Below are 26,174 nucleotides of genomic sequence, written 5' to 3' on the forward strand. Positions count from 1 at the left end.
ATACTAATAGTATTTGAAGGAATGACGAGCACAACTCGATTCTGAATGAATCATAGTGAAGTTTAATAGAACATACGGTACCGTCAATATTCAGTATTAGCTGCGCATTTATCATTGGAAGAAGGGCCATGAACAGGAAACAAACTCCGAACCTGTCAAGTGCAAGGAAATGACACAAACATATAATCATTCTGAACGTGGCTCATCAACTGTCATTCGTTCGTTCTTCCTTATATCTCTGTCACATTAGAAAGTACTATCCATTTTTATTTAATCTAGATAGGAGTGGAGGTCATTAGCCTCGGGCGGCCACCGGGAGCGCGGTTTAGTCAGGCTAGTTAACGTTACCAAAGGTGCTTCAAAACTGACACTATCTACCAGAACGTTTGGGCTACCAGCGCTGCTACTCACCCCATTCTTACTCACTGCTCTTCTTACAGATGTTGATATGACACTGGTAAGTTTTGTTGTCCTGATAAGCTGTGTTGTGTTGTGTTGTGTTGTGTTATGTTGTGTGTCCTGACGTGACGTTGCCGACCTGTGCCCTTTTCTTTGCGAAGCTCTTGCGTAGCTGTTTTGGGGCCGGAAAAACCTGTTGGACGACACGAGGGCACGAGGCCTAGGGCACTGACATGCGCGTGCGGTGTCAGACCACCACGGTACGTATAATAACGTTATCACTTCTACAGATCTGTAAAATCTCCAACACCCCGGGCTTTTCCACTAGAGGCTGCGACCGATGAGCGAACAAACATTTCACAGGTCGCTCAACTAATTTCATGGTTAAAGAACGTGATTTTGAAGGTTTCTTTGTCTTGTTGTCTTTTACATCACATTTTACATCGTGGATCATATTTTAAGTTCCAATTTTGCTCGCCCAGCGATCGCCGTCTATTGGATAAGGGGCGCAAATGGCGATAACGACAATTGATATTGATTAAATGTCAAGTTGAACGTTCTTGATGGGAAGCAGATACCATCTAGAACCCAATTCATGAAATACGACGTAAACAGGTAGTCAGCCGAAAGCAAAAAAAAAAACCGATTTTAGGACGTGTGACTTATTCACGAAAACTAAGCAATGGAATAGTTACATTTGGTTATGTAGGTTATGTTTTTGGTATTGATTGGATGTGTGTATTTTTGTCACAAAAATTATACTGTACGTATACGTACATGTCAAATCAAATCAAATTTTATTCAGTAAGGCTCTCGCGGGCGAATACCCGAATTACGTCCTTATTACATATGCATGGTATATAAAACATTAAAAACAATGATTTATGACACTCTTCATTGTGCACATGAAACAACATAGGCGAACACAATATTAAGACATATACGAGACAATTACACAATTAAGATCTATGCATAAGATGCAGTTATAACGAAGAATTTAGCTAAGTACGATATATATATATACATGTAACACTACTGTTGGATTGTCTTGTTATAAAGGCGAACAGCGCAATGAAGGAATGAGTTGCTAAGTCTCTTAGTCCGGGCTTTTAGGTAGACTGATTGTGCCAGAGTTTCTGAGTGACCGTCCCATGGCACCTGACCTAGTAGGCGGAACTAAGTCATGTAGAGGGTGATCCTTCTGAAGCATGCGTTGGAACAGGTGTACTGCCGCATCTTCCCTCCTCGACTTCAGTGTGGGCAGGTCAGGCACGCTACGCCTTCCTCCCAAGGAAATGTATCTATGGTGCGTATGATGGTATACAATCTCAAAGGACAAAAGGACACTACACATCTCTACAGACACTACAACATGGTAATTTTGACTCCCATTTTATTTAATTTACAACCGTTATCAAAGTGACTTCTGTCATAAGACCACCATCTTTACATGTTTCAGAACATTGAGTTAATATGGTTAGCACCGGTACCATGGCATTTACATTCCATAACAATGAGCAATTTTGTACGTTTCTACGGACAAAATAAAGCAGACAACAGAACTGAAAGCCATCCGACATAGTGCACATTGACCCAAGGAACAAGTACAGGCAACATAAAGACATATTTTGTTTTACATATAGTGATATATATCATGTATAACATGCGAAATAGTCAGTCGTATCACAAGACGGGGGGAGGGTACAAGGAGATATATAATTTTGCTATGACAAGTGTTAAAAATGCATTCTTGAGAACGTGTAATACATATTGTTAACGGAACTCTAGGAAAGACGATTTTTCAAATTCATCATCTAGTTTTCAGCAAAACATATTAGAAAGAGACAGTTTTAACATATTACTCAATTCTGCTGAAGGTGAGCTAACCAAACATTCCACCCAAGTGTGCTGGTAATAAATCAATAGATATCATTATAATAAACGAATCAGGACTTGCTTATTTTCTTAATATATGAAGCATCGAATGAAGACTCTAAAGCCTCGCCAGGCCACGACGAGAATCCGAAACCTTACGGCTCTCTTCATGCTTCCGGGGTCGTACTCAAGTGCTGGCCTGTAAACAATGGACCAGTGGTCGTCTAACTCGATCACATCGTCCTGGCCACGTGTTAGTTCACAGTTAGGACCATTGTTGATACAGTTGAAGCTGTCGAGCAAGTTGTAGAAATCCTGCACCAGGGACGGCATTGCCTCGGCGGTGGTTTCAGGGTAGTTCGTAGGGAACCCCTCGACATCTTCGGTCAGGCTTCGACTAGGACCTATGGACGAGTTTCAATACTTGAACATTGTCGCTTTGTGAATGTAGTAGCAGGGTAGTTTATAAGAAAGCCTTCAGTTCTAATCTCCAAGGAGATAGGGAGGCGTATTGGATCTTCTCTTGCCAATGGATACTTCCTGGCCAATATTTGATACTGTCAATACTGATTTTGCCCCCCTAGGATCTGCTTGGAGATTACTTCATCAGTTCAACATTTTCGGTCAGGATTCGTAGAAGCACCAGTTGACCCGGAGACGTGGCCCCAGACATGAGAACATTCTGGCGGCTAGAAATCGCATGAATTGTATCTAGTAGAAAATGGACTGATATACTAGTATTCTAATCTATGCTGTTTTTAGTACCCTTATACTTTTTTTATATACTTATACTAGGTTTAAATTGTGATTGTTTTGTGTGTGGGCCACAACACCAGCCCCCGCTGCCTGTGGCCCACGAGTATTGTACTTGTTTGCAATTCTAATAAATCAAATCAAATCAAATCAAACCTATGGAATGAGTTTCTTTACTTGAATCTTGTCGCTTAAGTGAATGTGATAGCAGAGTAGTAGAAAATCCAGTTACATCTAGATCTGCTAGCATGCTTTGACAGGGCAGAATACTGAAGTTTAGATTTCAAGACTTTAAGCTTATAGCTTATACATAGGATCAGACAAGTGCAAATACTTTCCTCCATCTTTGGACAAATACCTTACAACAGGACCCATTGAAGGAGTTAGCAAAAATAAGTAGGTACCTTGGCTATATGTTGGCTAGATTTGTGGTTAAATACTTCATTCTTTAAGAAAGCAATCCATGATTTTCAATGCGGTTTCATGATGAGTCTGTAAAATTTTCAAACCCTTCATCTATTCGAAACAATTCCACAGCTCCATTTGTCTTGAACTGGTTACCGACTGATGTACTATTTACCACGCACCTAGGCAGTGAGTTCCAGTCTTGAACACACCTCACAGCTAAACACGTGGCTCCTGACTCCACGTGGCCTTTGCTAGGGGAACTTTAAATGTTTGAAGCTATGGCCTCTGATCTGCTGTCTACCAACGAGAAGTATATACATTTGTTGGGATCCCTTCTCTTCCAGTTATCATTTTTAAAACTTGAATTTTATAGAAAGATACTAACCTTCAAGGTCGTCATTCTCACCAAGACCTGCCAAGCTGTCGGCGGCGAAGGCGACCAGTCGCTCTTCTGCACCGCTGAGGGAGTCGTAGACTAAACTAGTCACATTTCCCACACGGCTCCAGTGAGGAGGAGACCGCCTGCGCCTGGCTCCATTGCCGAGCGGGCCTACACTTCCTTCGAAGGGAATTAAGCCTACGTACCAAGAGATACAAAAACTGTGACACCCTAACATGTCTTAAATGTCTTAAGTGCAAGTGTAAAGCTTCAAGTACTCTCTACCAGGCTGCAGATGTGGATGGAAAGAGTAGAAATTGGACGAATAGACAGACAAAATGCCAGGGGAGTTACTCCTTTATAATTCTTTGTTAATAACTCTACTAGCTGGCATGTTATCTGTCTATTTGACCAATTTCCGCACTCTCCAGCCGCCTCTGGAGCCTGGAAGAGGCTAAAAGCGTATTTCTACACATATTTCAAGTTGAAACAATGAAACAGTCATTTGAAAACTGCAGAAACGGGCGGAAAATGCCTGAAATTATCACGTACCCAAGTCACGCAACTCCTCTAGGTCCGTTAGTACATTGCTCAGTCCAACTTCCTCAAGAGACGTTGGAAAAGACGTTGTCAGTTTCGTTACTTCAGGGAGTAAAACGTCATAGTTAACACACAAGCTTCGGGAGTACTCCTCGTCTGCTGACTGACCGTAGAGAGGACTCAGGAGACATTGCGCTGTACAAAGAGCAGGATAAGGAACGGTTGTGTAATACCCTTTTAGAATCTGATTCCAATGGCGAGAAAATCTGTCATGGAAGATATTGTTGTAAAAAATTGTTGAATTTGCCCCTTTTACATACTAGTATAACTGATCATACCTGTTTCACAGTGATCTCCTTCATAGCCAGGATCACAACTACAGCTATAGGTGTTGACGCCGTCCACGCAAGTTCCACCATTTTGACAGGTCACACCATCACAGTTGTCGGTGTCTGCATTGACATATCGGCATGTCAGTCAATATGCTTCCGAGAAGAAGCAACTTGATTTCTAACAAATCCTATGCATTTCATAGTACGATCAGCAATGAATTTCCTCGTTACGACATGGTCCCGTTGTTCAATACACAGACAATGCAATGAAAAATCTTTCATCCAGGTTACGTCATTCCTAATAGGAGTACTTACTTGTTTCACAGTGATCTCCTTCATAGCCAACATCACAATCACAGCCTATACCGTGTTGACGCCCGTTCCGACGCAAGTTCCACCATTTTTCACAGGTCACACCATCACAGTCGTCGGTGTCTGCATTGACATTTGGAATGAGAGTCAATATGCTTCTAAGAAATGGTAACTTAGATTCTAGCATGTCTCTTGTATACCAAGGTATCGTCAGCAATGACCTTGCTCAATTACGACGAATTCAATATCCTCTTTTTTTAAAGAACAGCGTAATAAACATCTGTCATACAAGTTTATCCATTCCTAATAGGAGTACCTACTTGTTTCACAGTGATCTCCTTCATAGCCAACATCACAATTACAGCTATAGGTGTTGACGCCGTCCACGCAAGTTCCACCATTTTGACAGGTCACACCAACACAGTCGTCGGTGTCTGCATTGACATTTGGAATGTCAGTCAATATGCTTCCAAGAAAAAGCAGCTTGAATTCTAGCATTCTCTTGTATAACGAATTATGGTCAGCAATGACTTTCCTCAATTCAATATCATCTTATTTAAGGACAACGCAATTAAAATCTTTCATACAGGTTACTTTAATCTGAACAAGATTGTACCTACTTGTTTCACAGTGATCTCCTTCATAGCCAAGATCACAATTACAGCTATAGGTGTTGATGCCGTCCACGCAAGTTCCACCATTTTGACAGATCACTCGAGAACAGTCGTCGCGTCCTGCTGGCATTTTTTACACAATATTTTTCAATAATTTCATGTCGTAATTAGGTCATAGACCCCCGACGTTTTTTTACCCTGCGGTGGCATAGTTACTCTTCCGCATTCATTGCGTTTCGCTGCGATGTAATCAACACTTGTCCCGTTTACATTTTTATACAATATTATTTTTCAATAATTAGATTGTAATAATCAGGTCTTGACTTCTTTTACATGATACTTCAAAACGATCAAAGAATTTTCAATTATGATTCCATTTTGAAAACGTCTAGCTGCACACATTAATAGCAGAAAACAACATATATATGTCCTAAAAAGGAATTGAATGGATTTGTAACAATGTGTGCAAGGCAAAAGCAGTGTTGTTTTGATGTCAGTGACCCCGCTCATTGAATAATGTGAAAGTGTGTTGATGCTTTTTGAACTACTTGGCCTTGTCCGAGTCTGACAAAAGTTAACAGTAACTACTAATATATCAAGTAATTACTTGAGCTGACGAGGGAAACCCTACTGTACTTTATACTAGTAACGTAGTTACAAACTTGGAAAAATAGGTATCATTGGAAATATTTCACAATAAACATTTTTGGCCTGACTGTGCATTGTCTAATGTACAAATAAGAAAGCAATTTTTGCATGATACTTCAAAACAATCAAAGTAGCATTATTATGAAAAGAAGAAAGCATTATAATGGAAAGAAGTAACGTTAAATTTGCAAGGAATTATAAATAACTTACCTATCGGACAGGGGCCTAGGTTGCAAGATACGGTCCTGTGTTCAATCAGTCCTGTCGTCCCGTCCTCAAGCGTACATTCCGCTCCTCCGTGGGCTGGGGACGGATTGTTGCAGTAGCGGACTTCGGTCTTCTCACCATCACCGCAGGTCACACTGCAGGAACCATAATCCTCCCATTCGGACCAGCCTCTATCTACTCGTCATGCAATGGAGAAAAACAACATAAATGTGTCCTTGAAAAATGGATTTGAATGTCATTTTAACAATGTGTACAAGGCAAAACCAGTGTTGTTTTCATAGCAGTGACACCACTCATTGATTAATAAGCTTGCGATGTACATATATATATGTGTACATAGACAAAGACAAATTGGAAAGGGTACAGAATCAAGCTGCAAGATTCTGTATGAACAACTATGTAAGAGGTGCTAGTGTCACGGAAATGAAAAGAAACCTACAGTGGACCTCACTGGAAGACAGAAGAAAGATGTCTAGACTATGCATGATGTACAAAATTACTAATAAACTGGTGGATGTCCCAACTACTAAGTACCTAATACCAGCCCAGAAGAGAACAAGAAATAGCCACGCATTCAAGTACCAGAGTTATCAACCAAGGATTGAGGTGTTCAAGAATTCATTCTTTCCTAGAACTATCGCAGAGTGGAACTCACTGTCACCAAGTACAGTAGGGGCATTGTCAATAGATAGCTTTTTTATTTATTTATTCAGAATTGTAACAACACAATACAAAGTGTGTACAAGGCAGCAAGTAAGCTGATGGCGCACACACCTAACACTCACCTAGACATGTGACAAGGGTACAACAATAGATAGTTAAAAACATGAATAGTAGATGAATAACATAAACATACAAATCAAACCAATTTTAAGAATCAATTTTGGTACTCAAAATAGCATTTTCATATAAATCAAACCAATTTACAAGATAATGTTTGGTGTGGCTCAGCTGGAAGAAGCGCAAAATCTTTTTGATTGGGCAATGAAGGTGTGGAGTGCATCTGTGAGTTTTGTGTTAGTGTCATAGTTGTGAGCTGGAGAACCCTGGAGCAGGACAGATGTGGTTAGGTGTTGTTGAGTAAGGTGTTCAACAGTGGAGGCAAGGGTGTTACGTGGCTCGGTGTGGAGGGGGCAATGTAACAAGTAGTGTGGTACTGTTTCAGAGGGGGCCCCACAGGCACACGTCTTGTCTTTAAGGCTCATTTTGTGCAGGGTGCAGTTTAATTGACTCCAACCCATGCGCAACCGTGCAGCATAGATGTTGAACTGCCTAGAGCCGAGACTACGGTGCAACTGATGGTGCCTTGGTGTGAAGAGGTGCTTTTTACACACCCGTTTGAATGCAGCAAGACTACTGACATCCTTTACTGTCTGGGGCAGCTGGTTCCATTGTGAACAGGTGAACGGAATGAAGCTGGTTTTGTAAGACTGTGTCCTGCATCGCGGTATGTGGAGGTGAGTATTGTTACGGAGTTGGAGCCTTGAAGTTGACTGGGCACCTCTTGTAGATGGAACGAGTGACTGTAGGTGAGGAGGAACAAGTCCGTTGGTAAGCCTGTACATGATTACCAGTGAGTTGTACTTTCGCCTGGTGGAAAGGGTGTCCCATTCAAGATAGCTTTAAACAATGTCTAGAGCTAGAAGTTCAAGGGTTAGGTGTAACAAGTCGATCGGTGTAATATAGCCAGCTGCCGCCGCGCCGCGTGCCTGCGAAGCTGGTGTGTTACGCCGAAAGGCGGTTATACCGGCTATACAGATACAGATACAGATACAGATATATATATATGACTTGCCTATCGGACAGGGGCCTAGGTTGCAAGATACGGTCCTGTGTTCAATCAGTCCTGTCGTCCCGTCCTCAAGCGTACATTCCGCTCCTCCGTGGGCTGGGGACGGATTGTTGCAGTGGCGGACTTGGGTCTTCTCGCCATCACCGCAGGTCACACTGCAGAAACCATAATCCTCCCATTCGAACCAGACTCCATCTACTCGTCCTGCAGCTTAAAATAGAAGAAACAAGAAAAGCTTTTTTTAAATCTAGCCGGCCTAAAGAAAGAAGGAACTAGATGAAGCCATCGCCAAGTCGTTAGAGCTCTTTTGAAAAGCTGGCATTTTGGCATTGATAAAAAGAAAATCTTAACAATGCCGACAGCGGGATTCAAACCGGCGAGTTTAGTTTGCCAACAACTGTGGCTTGCAAGACATAAATACAAAAGTGCAAAAATACAAAAGAGTAACAATCTAACTTACTGACATTCCTGAGTAAGAACAATTAGTTTTGAATGTTAAACAACGGCTGTTAAAAAGAAAATTTCAAAGAAATGCCGACACTGGAATTCGATCCCGCGTCGTTTGGGGTTCTTGATCGTTACTGTGCCGAATGAGCCACGGTGGTTGCAATAATTAGGCAAAGCTTCTGAAATGCCTTAAATGTATGAACAAAATACGGAACGTTCCGGCAGTAGGGCTGGGTAGTAAAAGATACATACACATATATTAAAGTATCATATTTATGTTGTTCCTTATTGCTCACGACCCTTGATTTCTTCATGGTACACCTCGAAGTGTGGCCGTGTCGCTAACTGGCACGGCCAAAACTGGTCCTGCAAGTAAACTGCACGTAACCTGTGTTACCTGATCTACATAATTTATGCAATTGTAAGAAAATGATTTTTTTTTTGTTGACCTTTATGTCCACAACCGCTACTCACCTACCAAATATCATGAAGATCCACCCACAGTTTCTCCAGCCATGCTGGTGACATGCATAAAGACCCAGACCACAACCACTCCACCATGGCAAAGCCAAAAATATAACCCTCTTGTCGAATGTCAGGAGGTACCTTCACACACCAGGTCTTCTCCCCTCCAGCGGCCGTTCACGCAGACTTTTCCCTCGTTACCGGACGCCCTGACATACCCGGCCGGGCAGGTGAAGACACATGTGTGGCCGGCTGGGTAGGTGCCTGCACCGCAATCACTGGTGTAACCTTCGGGGTGGCTGGGCGCACCGACACACGGGTTGCCTGGACAAAAGCCAACGGCGCGTCTTCTCCAACACAACACAACACAACACAACACAACACAACACAACACAACACAACACAACACGACACAACACAACACAACACAACACAACACAACACAACACAGCACAACAAAACAAAACAAAACAAAACACAACACAACACGACACGACACGACACAACACAACACAACACAACACAACACAACACGACACAACACAACACAACACAACACAACACTGATTGATACTGAGCAAGCTTTCCGCACCTTATTTGCTAAACTAATGTAGCGGTCTAAAATATGCGTTATATCACACGTTCATACTATTCTATAGATCTGGAGTTATAAGATGTATTTGAAAGTTGGTCACTCACAAAGACACTTCAGTCCGCGTCCTCCAGTCCACCATTTTGACCTGCCCTTGACCTTGCACACCCTCCTTGTGCCCCCTGTGTCCTTCACACATCCCAACCTGCAGGCATAGTTGCACACGGTTCCTTTACGGTACCACCCTTCTGCGTTTGGAGCCTGATTGCAACTTCTTGTCGTGTCTGGGAACGTCAAAGGCTTACACCTCTCTGCAAGGTAGACACATGAATACGTCACTCTGTAGTACAAGACATGAAACTGGAGGTCCCGTGTTTGGGGAGAGCCACACCCCACGCACGTTAAAGAACCCACCGCACTTATCGAAAAGAGTAGGGGACCTTCCCGGTGTGAGTGGTTCAAACGTTACAGTCTGGTCTCGGGGTTGACATCTTTGAAAAGGTGATAGTCACCTGTTATGTCAATCCTTCCACAAATGTGGTGAATCGTCATAAAAAACTAAAACATGGAAGATTCACAGAAAATCAGACATGTGGTGATAAGTCAGCGAAGTCACCATCAACTGATACCCGCAAAAATAGTTTGTGTTCACATGTCGGTGGCATGCACCGTATTCAAATACATGTATGAGCATCTTACAGACGTACTTCTAATTTTCCTTCCGCCCACAGGAACCACATAGAGCACAAGGGGGAGACAAAGCAGGAGGCAGATGATGACCCTAAAACGAAAGAAAATAACATTAAAACTACCGTTTAGATTAAAGGTGAAATATTGTCACTGAGATCGAATGTAACATATTGACATTTAGATCGAATGTAAAATATTGACATTTAGATCGAATGTAAAATATTGACATTTAGAGTAAGGGGAAAGTAAGGGGATCCGCGTTGTACTGATATTGATATCTGGGGTCTGTTACCCTTATTGATCCTACAATACAGGAATTTCACATGCGCCATGTTGGATTACAGTGTATGTCTGTTGACATGCCAACATGCATATGCTGCTACTAATTAATTTACCCGCCAACCCCTGGTCGCCGAGATTCACATAATTACAATGTATCATGACGTCAATGAAAATCGTCTATATTGTACACGTTCGTAGCTCTCATCTCATGCTACGGAGTCTGATAGAGTATATTAGTTTTCAACGTCTAAAAATTTTAAAACATCTCTCTTCTGTATGCAATACAGTTGTTTCCTATTAATTTACAATTATCATGCAAACCTACAAGGGTAGAGGGCCTCTTCTATAGCTTGCGCAGACCAGTCGGACTGGATACTTTGGGCATTCAAACATAACAATGGGCTTGATACAGTACTACGTCAGAGTTTGTTTCCCGCAAGGCAAGAGTGAGGACCTTTCACATCGATTGGCTGCAAATTGTCCCGGCATTCTTTGCGGTAAACAAACTATATGGCATCATCAGGTTTCGGGCCCACAGGCGAATGCGTTGTTGTTTTTGCATTCCATTTGGCTCAAAATGTGAAGTGTCGCCTTGAGCAGCGTATCATGCCAGTCTACACAGTATCACCAATATTACAAATGCAAATACAATGCTTATCAAGAATTAGAACACTGGCTTATCAAACTTAAAACTTTATTCTCATACCATTTTGCAGTGGCTACGTAACCGTTAACGTTACCTTACGTTTACCAAGAGGGGGCTGCACACACATCAATAGCTTTATAGTCAAGCTTGACACAGATGAGAGAGTCTCAAGGCTAATATATATATGTTACAAGATATGTACAAATTGAGAGATTGTCTTAAACTTACCGCATTTCGGCATATTTTTTCACACAGCGTTTTCGTCGTTGATAGCACTTGATCCCGAACGATTCAACCAGCAGTTTCTCGACCTGGTTAATATTCAGGAAACCTGTTGTTCTACAGAATCACTCAATAGAATTAACACGATCGATTTATGTGGTAACTTAGACTACTGCAGGGAATGTTAACCCCAACTGAGGACAGCGCGGGCTGTGGCAGGAGTACGTAGTGCGATGTAAATTGGCTTGCGATTATCTTTTGGACGATTCCATTTTGAAGAGTACTAGTAACCATTTGATTTTCAGGAGCAGGCCATTAATGAATTAAATTCGATATTTGATATCATTTTATCCATTGGCAACTCTGCTTCTTTTCTTCTTTGTCAAAACAATCTCTAGAAATAAAAGCCATGAAGTGACGTTATATGGTCCCGACGGTCGACATCACCCCTTTGGTTTCAAACCAGCCCCTGGGGGAAGCCTGTGACTATGTTTCCAAATGACTGAATCATGATATTCGATGATTTGACAGTATGCCCAGACAGATAAATGCCAAATGAAGCGTTCGAGCAGCATTTCGTCAATCCGTCGAAGCGTGCAACAACAAAGCTTTGACCCCGACCGGGTAGATGGTTCATCCATGAGGAAAAATAAAAACATCTCCTCAGCCGCTGAGCAATGTGCTGAAAATAGCTATTTTATACACAATTTTCACATTGGAGTTTATAGTGGAGGTGCACAAGACCTGTCGAAGGTCGCAGCTTGAGGAGGACCATTTGAAAATTTAACAAGAAGCCATAGGTAACAATCCTCCGTAAAGTTTTATATATTTCAACAAAAACAATCCCAAGCGTCAACGCCAGACCTACTGTGCAGACATTATAATTAGGCAACGGTTAATACAATTAGGGCGCGTCACAAGCATAAAACATAAAAAGACCTAAATCCATTACTGCTCTCAGGGCGTGTAAAGATACTGTGCTTCAATTTCGAAGTTCATTTTAATTACACACACTAGCGAGCTCCTGCAGCCCCGAAGAGAACCCGCCCCAACCACGATAGACTGGACACCAGGTTTGTTAACATAGTCATCAACATACATGTAGTGCTGTTATCTCAGCGACAGGGTAACCTATTCAGCGGAAGCTGTCCCGGCATTCTTTGCGGTAAACGAACTATGTGTCGTTTCCGCCAGAACAGTTTTAGTGTTCCAGTTATAACTGTTTTGTCTTGAATGAAAATTTTACTGTGACCGTTTTGAAAAAAAAGGTTAAGTCTCTGAGAGGCGAAATTGTGGTAACAGACGATATGGCTCCGAATGTAAACAATGTGGGAATTATGAGACAGTCCCCACTTTAATAGTCGTCAGCTGAAGACCATAGTAGAGGTGTGTTTTGATTGTAAGTGAAACAAAACAAAACAAAATGGTTATGTTTTCACTCTCTGCATCTTTAATTGCTTGCAAATCAACAATCTTATACAATCTTCTATCACCACTGAAATATATATAACGTTACTTCGAACGGTAGGCTTCTAGTTTGGTATGGAATGTCCAAATCGATAAATGTTCAACTCCGTTGCTGTGTAGTATTTCACCAACCATGCGCTATATAGATTTGCGTAGTACAATTTTAATCTGTAGCAGATTCAAGTAAAAATTAAGAAAAAACATCTTAACAGCTGTGAGTTAACATGAGTGTACTTTCAACTTTCACTTGTAATACCTCAATAATAACACCATTAGATTGAACATACATTGCAGTGCACAAGTGTCATGAACGCTGAGTGACATCGTGCACTTTCTTTGTTGTTTGTGACAAAGCGTCACATACAGGATCATTCTGAGAAATGTCTCAAAATACAAAATGCATTTATCATTATCATGTAAACAGAACGCATGTTGCTACCTTATCCCCTACCCTTACGCTTACTTTATGGTATTTCTTATGACCACCTTTTCTTTAAAACATAGTCTATGTCTGTAAAACAGCGCCCAGCGCCATGTTTTACATTGTTGCCAAACCCTGCAATAACATTTGCAAATGTGCTTTTCGTAACACTAAAGCTGCCCGTTTTCGTAAGCTAAATATGAAGGACGGCTTCTAATTCATGCGTTTGGCTCTGTAGAAGATACTTAGTCTATTAAATCGAGAAAAAAAATGATAATATATGACAAACCTCGCAGTGGTACATATCATTCTATTCCACCCGACTCCCTGTAATCTTACATCTTGTATCAATACGTAAAAACTATTATAAACGTATGTAAAACAACGATCAAAATCCGGTTGTGACCTAGTGCACTATCCTCAAAGCAGGAGATACAACTTGTTACATGTTGACATGGATGTGTTCAAGGTTTACACATGGCGCCATTGCGGCAGGAACTGGTACTGCAGTTTCCTGCGCACTTTCTTCATGACGATGTTGTTGTTGGAGTAGTTCCTCAGGGACCGCGCCATCTTCTGGTACGACATGACGCAGCGGTTCCCTTTGATCTCACCCCAGCGCCTAGCAACCTGTACATGGTTGACATATTTTACTGTTACCTATTTGTATACATGTATATGGAAACGTGAAAGACTTTTGTTAGATCCATGCAAATATCGAAGGGATTAACGCTAAAAATATTTCGTGTGAAATTCGTGAAATTATTATTTGCTTTGACAGTGTACGTGTTTAATATCCATATTGTTCAAGAACATATTTTCTCTGGTGGTTTTTACCGCCACTTCTACGAGTTAGAAAGGAAAAAAATGACTATTCGATTGTGGTGTCCAATGAACTCTTGAAAAGGGGTTAAAGCAAAAGAGATTACATGTACTTTGATGGACGTTTTCAAGGTTAAATAAAGGCTCAAAACCAATGTTAAAATGTCGTCCAGAACTCACCTTTTCCTTGTGTTCGGAAGAAAACTGGAAGATTCCCTCCGTCCTGTTGACCCATTTGATGGCGTGTGACCACTCCTCCGGCTTGGCGAGACAGTCGTGCAGGAACAACCACAGGATCGGCTGGCCTCCGCTCCTGCGCTCTGGAATAACAAATTAAAAACTCTTGGGCCCCATTTCTACTAGGATAAAATATATTGTCCCGATCGAGCCGAAATGAGTCGCTTTGACCCGGTTTCAAGCCGGCTTCGAGCTGGATCGAGCCGGATCGAACCCGGATCAAAGCGAATCAATTCGGCTCGATCCGGACAGTTTTATCCTAGTGGGAATGGGGTCTTGAGTTGAAACTAAATGAGTTTCTGCACGTGTCTGTATAATCGCCAGGTGGACGGTGTGTTGCAAAAAGCGACGGATTTATACTACATACATAGTTCCGACTTGACGGCACAGTAAGCTCTTCTCATAAGAATTGCAAAGTAAGTTTTTACGTACGAAAATAACGAAAATGTAGCTTTTAGTTGATTAACGTAACGTAACGTAACGTAAAGTTACATCCATTCACGAAATCAGTCCTAGGTGTTGGAAGTTCTATAACTAAATCTATCATCACTTACTTTTCGGATAGCCAGGTCCCGATGCGGTAGGTACAGGGTTCCTCCAGCCTTTCCTACGCAAATAGCTTAAATCAATTTCCTGGACGTAGAACAAAATGGTGTCAGTGACGTTTCACGTTGAAATAAGTATAAAATAAGGCGCCAGTGACAAATATTCAAATGGCTAATATAGAATTTTTTTTTAATCAAAGACTTGATGACCAAATATACTAATGATCCGTGTTAAGTTCAGAGCTCACGTCATCTTCCGTGTCGGAAATCTCAATTTTGACTGCAGCTGTCTGCGCGCAACACCCGTCCGTGCTGGAGCTGCCACCTGGCGAGATTGTGCCGATACTGCAGGCACTACTGTCATACCGCTGACGGGAGTCCATTGGCCAGGATGGGTTCCACTGGGCCTGTTCTGGGACCGGCCCTGGGATGACAAAGAAAACGACATTGTTTTTGTTTCTTTTTACTTCAGCGGGTACGAAAAATGTTTTTTGGCGTGTGTGGATGACTTTGAGTACTGTTTGTCCCGATGGAGTAGGTTGACAGTACGTGGGTAGGTGAAAGATTGACAGGCAGAAATCAGAGGTCAAAGGTCTCAGAATCTTGTCGGGAGCCAGCATATGGGAGGGTTCAGAAAATCAAGGACTGCATATTTCCTAGAAGTCTGAAATCTGGAATTTCATCTCGCAACTTGATTGCTATAAAATGTATGTGTTGTGTGATAATTTTTTTAATTCCTCACAGCACCTTATTAGTACAATGAGTACATTCATTACCAAAACGCCGTACCTGGTAGCATGGGGTCCCCTGGTCCCATGATCTCCTGGTGTGGCTGGTCTGTGTCGGCGGGAAATACCGGAGGTCCGTAGGCGGATCCATCCGTGAAGGTGTCGGCAAAGTCATCTGCAGATAGTAGGAAGGGTAGAGGAGGGGTGGAAACGATCCAATATATAAACAGTGCTTGACAGTTTTGTGAGAACAGTAACACCAACAACAGTAATACTGGTATAGCTGTCATTCAGCACCAAGGACACTTCTACTGCTATAGCTGTCATTCAGCACCAAGGACAGCAATACTGGTATAGCTGTCATTCAGTAATGCTGGTATAGCTGTCATTCAATAACAAGGACAGTAATACTGGTATAGCTGTCATTCAGTACCAAGGACAGTAATACTGGTATAGCTGTCATTCAGTACCAAGGACAGTAATACTGGTAGAGCTGTCATTCAGGTCCAAGGACAGTAATGCTAGCATAGCTGTCATTCAGGACCAAGGACAGTAATACTGGCATAGCTGTCATTCAGTACCAAGGACAGTAATACTGGTATAGCTGTCATTCAGTACCAAGGACAGCAATACTGGTATAGCTGTCATTCAGTACCAAGGACAGTAATACTGGTATAGCTGTCATTCAGTTCCAAGGACAGTAATACTGGTATAGCTGTCATTCAGTACCAAGGACAGTAATACTGGTATAGCTGTCATTCAGTACCAAGGACAGTAATGCTAGCATAGCTGTCATTCAGGACCGAGGATAGTAATACTGGTATAGCTGTCATTCAGCACCAAGGACACTTATACTGGTATAGCTGTCATTCAGTACCAAGGACAGCAATACTGGTAGAGCTGTCATTCAGCACCAAGGACAGCTATACTGGTATAGCTGTCATTCAGTACCAAGGACAGTAATACTGGTATAGCTGTCATTCAGGACCAAGGACAGTAATGCTGGTATAGCTGTCATTCAGTACCAAGGATAGTGATACTGGTCAATAAAATAGCCTGTCATTCAGTACCAACGAGAGTAATACTGGCATATCTGTCATTCAGTATCAAGGACTGAATGACAGGTCCCCCCCCCCCACATTCCCTTACTCATATATTATCTGATGACGGACGCACTGAACTATCAAAACTTGACCCTTACCTTTCCAGCCCTGCAGTAGTCCATACACCAGGTCCCCGCCGTTGTCTCTGGGAAACAGCGAACAGAAGTTCTCCAGTGTCAGGCTGCAGAGATGGAGACCTGTCAGCTGCCGGTTGTCGAAGTTTGTGAGCGCCTGCGCCAGTTTCTCCTTCGGCAGCTCGTATTCCTTCCCTACCCACTCTAACCAGTCGTGCACGTTCTGGGGCGTCCAGCTGGCAACGTCTGGGGAGAGATAACAAAACGGTTATTTCCCTATTTATGTTTATTTATCTATTTATGAAACTTTACCACAATTGTGGAAGGGTTGACATAACAGGTGACTATCACCTCTCCAAGATTTCAAACTTAACACCAGTCTGTAAGGTTTGAACTGATCACACTGAGAAGGATTCCTGCTCTTTTGGATAAGGGTAGTGGGATCTCCAGCAAGGAATGAATGAATGAATGAAGGGAGGAATGAGGGAATGTAGGAAGGAAAAAAGGATGAACGGAAGAAAGAAAGAAAGAAAGAAAGAAAGAAAGGAATGAACGAATGAATGATGACTACCATCTGAGATGGGCAGGGTGAACGTTAAATGAATGAATGAATAAATGAATGAATGAACGAACGAATGAATGAATGAGTGAATGAACGATAACCCTACCCTCCGACAAGCACAGGATACGACACATGTCCTTCTTGTTGCTCCGTTTCAGATCATTTATACACGTTCCCAGAACGGAGTCCAGGTCGGGTATGTTGTCGGCCGAGCAGGACGGTAGTGCCGTGTACCTCTCCATGGTGAACAGGGTGGTGGAACCCTCTTCTGTCGACTGCTCGATGGACAGCCGTGTCAGCTGGGGGAGTATCGTGAAAAAGTTGCAGTGAATCATCCTTTGATAGTTTATTGTTTGTTAAGAAATCTCCAAATAATGACAACACTACCACCTCTTACATAAAATACATACATTATAGCTACCATTTACATCCACTTGTAACTAGTTTAGAAAATTGTGTTTCTAATAATTTCCACCTAATGATAATAATAATAATAATAATAATAACAATAATAATTATCAAATAATAATAATAATGAAGCCGTATGCCACTAACTTGTATCAGTGTGAAAATGTGTGATTTTTTTTTATGTTTGGCGTAAATCTGAGAGGATTGATTACCTCTGCGATTTTTGACATGGACGGGCCCTGGGAGTGTAGCGCATGCGCAGTCCAGTCGTTGCATGGCCCTCTTTCAAAGCCCTTGTCCATCATCATCAGGAGCTGCTTGCTTCCTCTGGAACCAAAGGTCAAGATCAGCTATTATGAAACAAGTTTGAACTGCAATTGCCAACACTAAAAATTGGATTCACCCAAATTATCGACTGTACAACTCCAGTCTTTTTCAAGGAATGAGCAATCCACCGCTTCTGTGACGTCACGCAGATAACACACGTGACTCCGTGAGCAGTGGATCATAGGTGGCAGAAAGTCTGTGGCGCTCCCCGTCTCTGTTGAGGGATGGTTGTAATGCCCTGATGTAAATCCCTCGCGCGACCATCTCTCAACAGAGACAGGGGGCGCCACAGACTTTCTGCAACCTATGATCCACTGCTCACGGAGTCACGTGTGTTATCTGGGTGACGTCACGGAAGCGGTGGATTGCTCATTCCTTCAAAAAAACTGAAGTTGTACAGTCCAAAATTTGGGTGAGTCCAATTTCTTGTGTTGGCAATTGCAGTTCAAACTTGTTTCATAATGACCTTTACCAACACAGATGAACTTTCAAGACAAGTCAAGATGAGCTGATTTGAATTTCAATATTCCTTAACGTTTTACTTTGATGATATCATATATAGGAGCTACTTCTGAAGAAATTGCGTCGGTGGTTTGAAGTCCAATATATATGCAAGGCAAAAACATGGACTTACCCAACTTTTTGACTGTACAACCCCATTCTTTGTCAAGGAATGAGTTGTGAGGAATTGTACAATCGAAAATTCGGGTAACGTTAATTTTTTGGTGTTGAAAATTGTAGTTTAAACTTGCTTCATAAAGCCGTCTACTGACACAGATAAAATGTCAAGATCTGTGCCTTTTAGAACTTAAAAGTTAAATCCCAAATGACCCCTTTACACGCGCATGGCTGTGTCGCCTCCCTGCGGTATGTAGTGGTACTGCAGATAGGTGTGCGCGGGGGCGTTTCCATGGCAGCGGAAAAGTGACGTCATTGGAATTACCCTGGGCTAAGTGCCGGCCTTACCGCAGTGACTGGTTGGCCTGTGTTACAGAATTTTCATATACGTACGGTATGCACAAGAACAATCAAGGAATGTGTGCAGCGTCCGAACGACAATGTATACGTAAACGTGACAACACCTGCTTGCCTTTAACAAAATAAACATCCGTACAGGACAAGCAATGGGCGAAGAAGTACGCGTACAGTGCAAAATCGTTGGATCGAACGCTGCCATTATAAATGACCACAAATACGCTGCTAAGAAGGGTGACAGTATTTAGTACCCGGCTGCTTCACGTGAACCTGACACCATACCGGATCCAACTTGCACACTTAACCGTTATGATGTTACCCGTGACATCAACCCTCTACCTTGTTAGCAACCGAAAAGCTAAATGAATCGGAGCTATAAAAATTGACCAACATCTTTTCTCCTTTTCACGTAGTATCCTGACTAACATTTCTCACCTGCATTTGGACTTGGACTTAAACGTTCCATCGAATTTGTCGAGCCACGGAAGGCGAATATCAACCGCTGCCATCGTGGGTGCTTGGTGTAAACTGAAGCTACTATACGCTCAGGTGGATAATTCTGAATGAGGAACACTTCCGGACGGAAAGTCCATTTAAAACTAACTGCCCCCTGGTCAGCAATGACTTAAGAACAACGCAGAGGTTATTTTTTCTTACATTTGGGGAACACCCTCTTATGTTGATGTATTGTTTCTTTTTACGTCCAACAGGTCAGGGTATTTCCCTACATGTAGAATAGACTGAGAAAAATAGTAAATCATCAACTATTTTTGTAGGAGTGCCCCTCCTACAAAAAGCCACACCTGGAAAACACGTCCTTTTACTTCTGCCTTCTTTTCAGTCTGATATTATATTGTACTATCTAAATAACGTTATCTGTCTCCGTTAGGAAACCTGTATAACTTATATAACTCCCAAATTAATGACATGACGCTCCTTCAGCTGACTAACTCCCCTGGCATCTTATCTATCTATTTGGCCAATGTCTACTCTTCCCAGCCGCCTCTTAAGATTGGTCGAGACTATGCCAAACGCACCACGATAATGGTAGCGATGGAAGAACATGTGTAAACCCCCCTTTGGTTGTGTGGGTGTGGGGACAGAAAAGGGGAAGAACCTGACATGTCATTCTACTGCTAGGCAGACTGTTGGTGGACTCAAGGGCATCATATAGACTGTAAAATTACCCTGACCTGTTTGAATTTACTGTGCACAAGTTGTGAATTGTTACACAGTTTTGTCTATGTTCATGGCACCGTAGTGTATTCCTAAAAGGACTTCAGGTGACCTGATCTAGCATGGCACATATAAATAGAGAAGGGCACGTAACCTGTACATGTGTGCACAACAACATGTGTGTTTGTTGTGAACTGTGTTAATCCAGTGGAGATAATTGCGTGGTGGTACATGGTGTAGCCTAGAGTTCAGCCTTGTTAGCTTTAGTCCGCTCCCTGGCAGGGTAGCGGATCTTGGGGAGCGGACTAAAACTAACAAGGCTAAAGGTGGTGGGGAGAGGGCATGCTTCATTACTTTGTATAGGCACTCATAACAGGTGTTTGCGAACACTCAGGTTAATTGGCGCTACCTCAACGACGGTAAACATAATCCATGGTTGCCTGTGACGTGTAACATGTCAAGGATAAATGCCAACCGCGCAACTGATGACCCGTATCTGGATTAGATCGTCAGATTGACACTAGAGACTCCTTTTTTGTGGTTCAAGAGCAGGTCAAAGGCGGCAGCCACTGAGTGCTGCGCTAGAAACAGCAGCTTTTCGGACCCACCTCTTTTTTCTGACCCACCTCTCCTGTCACACATTCAGAAACTTTCCATCGCCACAAACAGTTCGGGAGCCAAGTCTGACTAGATTTAATTCGGCCACGCCTACCTTTCAATACAAAATTCGGAATCAAATTTTAGTTAAAGTTGAGCAGGAGTGTTATAACCTCACTGATTTGAGTAGGAGTGTTTTTTGTCAAGACATCTTTTATTGAAATATACAGTCAATATGCAATACATGCAATACACATATTTACATGTGGTAGACAACGTTTAAATTAAACCTCTCGCGGAACATTCGTTTTCAAATAATATCCTAATATTTCCCTTGTATTCACCATACTTGTACTTACAAATTGTAAACTTTTCAAGTAGTATCAATGCGTTAATATAGTGAAATTTTACAATATCGTGAAGTTATATTTGTAACCTAGGATAACATCATGTACAGATATTGATAACGATAATAATCGTTATCGTTATGAGTAGAAGTGTTATAACCTCATTGATTTAATTAAAATTTGACTCCCAACCAGTCCCCAACCGTAGCACAACCATGAAACAGTCGGCTGGCGCACTTCAGTTCAGTTCAGTTTAATTCAACCAACAAGCAATGAAATTTGTTGAAAGTTACAAATATATTTAAAATGAAATAAAAGAACGTACTAAGAGCTCTCGACATTAAGAATACGAATAAAAGCGTAACATATATCTATTAAAATAACAACCAATTGAACATGGACACAGTTTTTTTCTATTCCAACATTTATTACAACACACGGCAACGTCACACTCATAATGTTTCAACTTATTTTTCAACGATGCCGCCACCAACGCTGACAAACGCATGGAAACGGGCGACAGACATATCCACCTGAGTAAATTGAGGAAATTCGTGTAACACGGTGTCTTTTCCAAGGGAATAAGATCGGTGGCATGGCTGGACTCGAACTCGGGACCTCTTGGTTCCGAGCCTAACGCCCTGTCCTTACGCCACACGATCCCACACGACGGACACAGTTAAATACCCAAATAAGGGAACCATGATGACACCATAATGTGGATGTTATAGTAGTTGAACCTCCACAATGCGACTAGTATGCGGAATTGCTACCGCAAGTGTCATTTCTGCGTGTAACCAGCGGGGTGTAAGATAAACAAACATGTCATGGAACGTGCTCGCAACAAGCTGATGTCGGCATTTAATTTCCGAACTTACTTCTAGTGCTAGTGAACAATGATTTGACTACTTTATAATATTTTCATCAAATTCAAGATTGTTTTGCTGATTGATTAACCCCTTTAGTGATCGGTCGTTGAGTAATATCTATTGTCTACAGCCAAAAAAACATATAAGAAGAATCACAACTACTTCTATCATTATCAGTGAAACTACATGGAATAATGTTGTATTGTCAGTTTTAGTACAAACAAGTTTTGGGTCGTTCTTCACACTCCTCCCTATTTGATTTGAACTTTTTGTGAGGGATTTTTGCGTGTTTTTTTTGTGTGTGACTGCACTCCCTTTCTCCGTTTCCATTCTTTCTGTCGTTAGCTGTTTTTGTCAAAAAGTTAATAGCAGTCTCTTTGCAAAGCCAAAAGCTAAGTTAATTCTCCACTGGCTTTTTGCATCTGACTGTCATTGAACGAATTATACCCATAAAATCATTATCAACCACTGTAACATCGCTTTTTAATGTTTATGTTAATACAAAATTTTCGCAACCTTCATCATATATCGCAATCGTTGTATTCTTATTCTTGTTCATTCTTATCTCTTTTTTGTTTGTTTATATATTTGTTTATATATATATATATATTTCTGTATATATGTCCTTTCATTAGAATAAAAATAAATCCGCAGACACAAACATCATAACAGGTAACAAAATTTGTCATATCTTTCGACCTCCAGGAAATATGACGTTTTCAAATTTACTGTTTCCCCCTTTCGCTTCCTTTTTCTTGAACCTAAATAGCAAATACACGCTAAAAGGGGGAATGGTGTTCGTTATAATGTTAATTACATACCGCTGTTTTCCATTTAGATTGACATGATCGCGAAATAATTCAAGGACGTCCCTGAAATGATTTTTACGATTGAATTCAGCTTGCGCTTCCGAGAATATGACGATTGCAACTTTCTTTCTGATGTATTATTTCGTGTCTCTGGTCTGGATTCGTGTGTACAGACCACGTAACAAAAGCGCTTGGTGTCGTCCTATTTAACTTTTCTTCTTCTTTTTTTATTGAGGAGGATTCGCGAAAATTCCATAGTAGCAGTACAGTAGTCTCTGCAAAGTGCTGCTATGTATGTGACTGTCTACTAGTATCTTTTCCTTCTTCGTTGACTATAACATATGGCCAAGAACCATTTAACATATATTATATACATATATATTTCTGCTATATATATATATATAGCAGGATAGAGACTCAGACCTGGTAGGGTCGGCAATATTACCGGTAGCTCTTTCAACAGTAACTCCGATTAAAGTCTCTGCTGGTACGATCTGTAATTTAGCGTGTTTAGCACGATATTTAGGTTTTATGGCAAACATAGCTATAGCTACCAATAATGTGGTTGAATGTTTTAATTTTTGGGATATGTTCGGGAAATGGTAAGTTATAGCAATGGACCCCATCTTCTCTGCCGGTAGAATCGCCGATTTTACCAAATTGGAGCTTTTACCCATGATATTTATCAAAGCTACTGGCAGCGTTTAAACGTACGGCGGTAGCTGTGGATCCTGCCAACATTGTAGCTAAGTATGTTAACAGGATGTAATCAGTATGTCTGCATTACTGTTAATGCAAAAATAAATAAAAAATTCAACATATGCCGAAACTATAAAATGTAACAGTTGTTCTTCAAAGTTTCTACGTATTTTCACAATTTATCAAAATTTCAATTACTGGATGAATAAACCCTATCTAAAATTCATTTTTCACAAAGTTGCAGGTAGGAGGAAACGGCCGATGTTAAAATAGTCGACAAGTTCTGTTTTTCTATACGCGAGGCTTTCGCGTTCGTACTGCTGTTAGAAATTTGAGCAATTCTTCTATTTTTTCACCTCAAGTTCAACTTTCGACTGTCTACAGCTATATCTGCGTGGGAAAAGGGGATTTGAAAATGTTTTGAAAAACACTTACTTATGTGAAAGTTGGGGAAGTGATAGTCCCTCAAATGAACTCACTAGTACATGCATGGGGAAATCAACGAATTTCGGTACTTTCTACACTTGATCTTTCATAGCGACAAGTCTGCTGCAAAACTCACCCTTTTACCAGCTCATATTAATAAGCTATTCATTCTAAATTACAAATTACGGCTTCACGAACACACATTTACCACCTCAGCACGTTCTTACACAAAACTACAGCAGGAAAGATCGAGAATTTTTAAACTGGCTATAGGTTTCACAGAGGTAGTTGAGTTTTGTAGTAGTTCAAAAGTCAGGTTCCGAACTTGTACGTATGTAACATTCCTGGCGACAGAGACGTCCACAGAAACAGGACGGTTCTCATCATATGCAGAAGAGGAAACAAATTCAGGACAGGAGAAAAGAGAACAGCGAGTATTTTGTGTTACTGAACATGGGTAAAGGGGGAGTGGCAACCTTTTTTCGATACTAATGTCAGATCGAGCCTCCTACCTCGTCTTTCAGGTGCGTTTATCTTGACTTCACCCGGATTTTTCACTGCTGAATGTCCGGAAGGTCCCTAGGCTGGTGTCCACAAGTGGTGAGTAATATTAATGACCAGTCGGAGAGGTAAGCTGTAATATGTATACTAGTAAATCCGGACTGTACCATTTTTCACCTTTAAGGGGAGGCGAAATTAGACTTGGCTCTTGTTCCTGATAATGAAATTTATTACGACTGTTGTTCGAATATTTCTTTTACCAAAGCTAAGAGTTGGACACACACATGAATTGTATTAACCATTTAGGATGGATTACATTGCCGAGATTTTTACCCCCTTCAGAGTACAAGTACCATATTATTCACACTCATATAAAGCTGGGCTATTTTTGGGGAGTCCCGAGCAAAAACAATCACAATCAATGTTTTTTTCAGAGTTGTGAAATAAAGTTCAAGTTTGTCGCATATCAACTTACATTATGAAACGCTTTATGATTTTAGAGGGCTCATATTACGAAAGGTAATTTCAGGAACGTGAGAGGATGGACCAAACCATTTCTCTCTAAAGTCTGAAAAGCATTTTTGTCACATTCCTCTGTCATATTTCAAGAAACGCTTTGGTAATTTCAATTCTTACTAAAAGTGATTTAATGTTCCCACTTAAGGGGTAATCTAAACTTTTAAACGTGCTATAAGTTAAGGAAGTATGGGAATGAAACTGATCGTGATTGTTCTTCTTTACTGTTCTTCTGAGTGTATTTTGCTTTTTTATACTTTTTATGTAGGCTCAGCGAAACGAATCTCCACTTTCCGTGTTGTAGAATATATCAAATCACTATGAATTGATGTGTTTGTTAACTGAAAAAAAGCCTATATAAAACGTTCGCTATTACAAATCAATGTGTTGGAAAAAATGTATTACGGTCAGGCCCCCCTCCCCATCTTTCTGGAGTGTCCGGTACCTCACGTGATCGAAATCGCGAAATCGACATTCGGCTTTTTACGGGTGACTTCGGGAAAGTTCGTGTGGAAGGAGCCGATGATGAACTTTGTCAACAATAACAAGCCGACTGTCGATTTCCTAACTTTCACAGGCTGAACTATTGGTTATGAATAAGTCTCATAATTATTTCAGTTAATTAGACGATTAAAAATTCGTTCTCTTGAAAATTGATAATTTAGATACTACTGCACGGGTAGTATTCAAGAAAGTGGAAAATCGTAACTTACCATAATGCTATGATTATGAAAGCTCTGAAATAATAGTCGAAAAAGAATGACAATGTTTTGAGATATTTCAATGGTATACAATATGTCCTTATTTTCCTATTGATAAATAATTGATCTGTTAACCGTGGTCCACCCATAAATTGTTAACTGGCTGCATTCCTCTAACCAGGAATCAAACACATCTAAGACGACGGACAACCACTGTACAGCAAACAAAACTTGTATTGA

At 41.2% G+C, this 26,174-nt stretch overlaps 2 protein-coding genes and 1 long non-coding RNA gene across 4 annotated transcripts; all 3 read right to left on the minus strand.

Moving 5' to 3' along the window:
* Window positions 1–2,312: 2,312 nt before the first annotated feature.
* LOC109482860 lies at window positions 2,313–4,208 on the minus strand. Its single transcript, XM_019785701.1, has 3 exons — window positions 4,199–4,208; window positions 3,821–4,012; window positions 2,313–2,678 (listed from the first exon to the last, which is right to left on the minus strand). The coding sequence occupies exons 1-3, from the start codon at window positions 4,206–4,208 to the stop codon at window positions 2,365–2,367; spliced, it is 516 nt and encodes a 171-aa protein (XP_019641260.1). The 3' UTR covers window positions 2,313–2,364.
* Window positions 4,209–5,093: 885 nt separating this feature from the next.
* Window positions 5,094–5,721, minus strand: LOC109482971. Its single transcript, XR_002140986.1, has 3 exons — window positions 5,619–5,721; window positions 5,319–5,432; window positions 5,094–5,121 (listed from the first exon to the last, which is right to left on the minus strand). It is a non-coding gene; the product is annotated as an uncharacterized LOC109482971 (long non-coding RNA).
* Window positions 5,722–13,070: 7,349 nt separating this feature from the next.
* On the minus strand, window positions 13,071–24,831 carry LOC109482972 (ETS-related transcription factor Elf-3-like). Of its 2 annotated transcripts, none has more exons than XM_019785872.1 (9): window positions 24,729–24,831; window positions 18,204–18,318; window positions 17,690–17,882; window positions 17,046–17,267; window positions 15,906–16,019; window positions 15,365–15,540; window positions 15,126–15,204; window positions 14,515–14,654; window positions 13,071–14,142 (listed from the first exon to the last, which is right to left on the minus strand). In XM_019785872.1, the coding sequence occupies exons 2-9, from the start codon at window positions 18,297–18,299 to the stop codon at window positions 13,984–13,986; spliced, it is 1,179 nt and encodes a 392-aa protein (XP_019641431.1). In that variant the 5' UTR covers window positions 18,300–18,318; window positions 24,729–24,831; the 3' UTR covers window positions 13,071–13,983. The 2 variants fall into 2 exon arrangements, with proteins under 2 accessions (XP_019641431.1, XP_019641430.1); XM_019785871.1 differs by lacking the exon at window positions 24,729–24,831 and adding an exon at window positions 19,729–19,876.
* Between the last annotated feature and the right edge of the window lie 1,343 nt (window positions 24,832–26,174).

The sequence above is a fragment of the Branchiostoma belcheri genome, unplaced genomic scaffold (genome assembly GCF_001625305.1).
Source record: "Branchiostoma belcheri isolate BF01 breed outbred unplaced genomic scaffold, Haploidv18h27 scaffold61, whole genome shotgun sequence".
Taxonomy (NCBI): Eukaryota; Metazoa; Chordata; class Leptocardii; order Amphioxiformes; family Branchiostomatidae; genus Branchiostoma; species Branchiostoma belcheri.

Excerpts from the sequence above, each read along its gene's own strand:
- LOC109482860 (XM_019785701.1), bottom strand. Across the intron at positions 2,679-3,820 it reads TGAGAATGACGACCTTGAAG|GTCCTAGTCGAAGCCTGACC; the intron begins GTTAGTATCTTT and ends ACTCGTCCATAG.
- LOC109482972 (XM_019785871.1), bottom strand. The coding sequence starts at position 19,802 with ATGGCAGCGGTTGATATTCGCCTTCCGTGGCTCGACAAATTCGATGGA. Across the intron at positions 18,319-19,728 it reads AAGTCCAAGTCCAAATGCAG|AGGAAGCAAGCAGCTCCTGA; the intron begins GTGAGAAATGTT and ends CTTTGGTTCCAG. Across the intron at positions 17,883-18,203 it reads CCATGTCAAAAATCGCAGAG|CTGACACGGCTGTCCATCGA; the intron begins GTAATCAATCCT and ends ATACTCCCCCAG.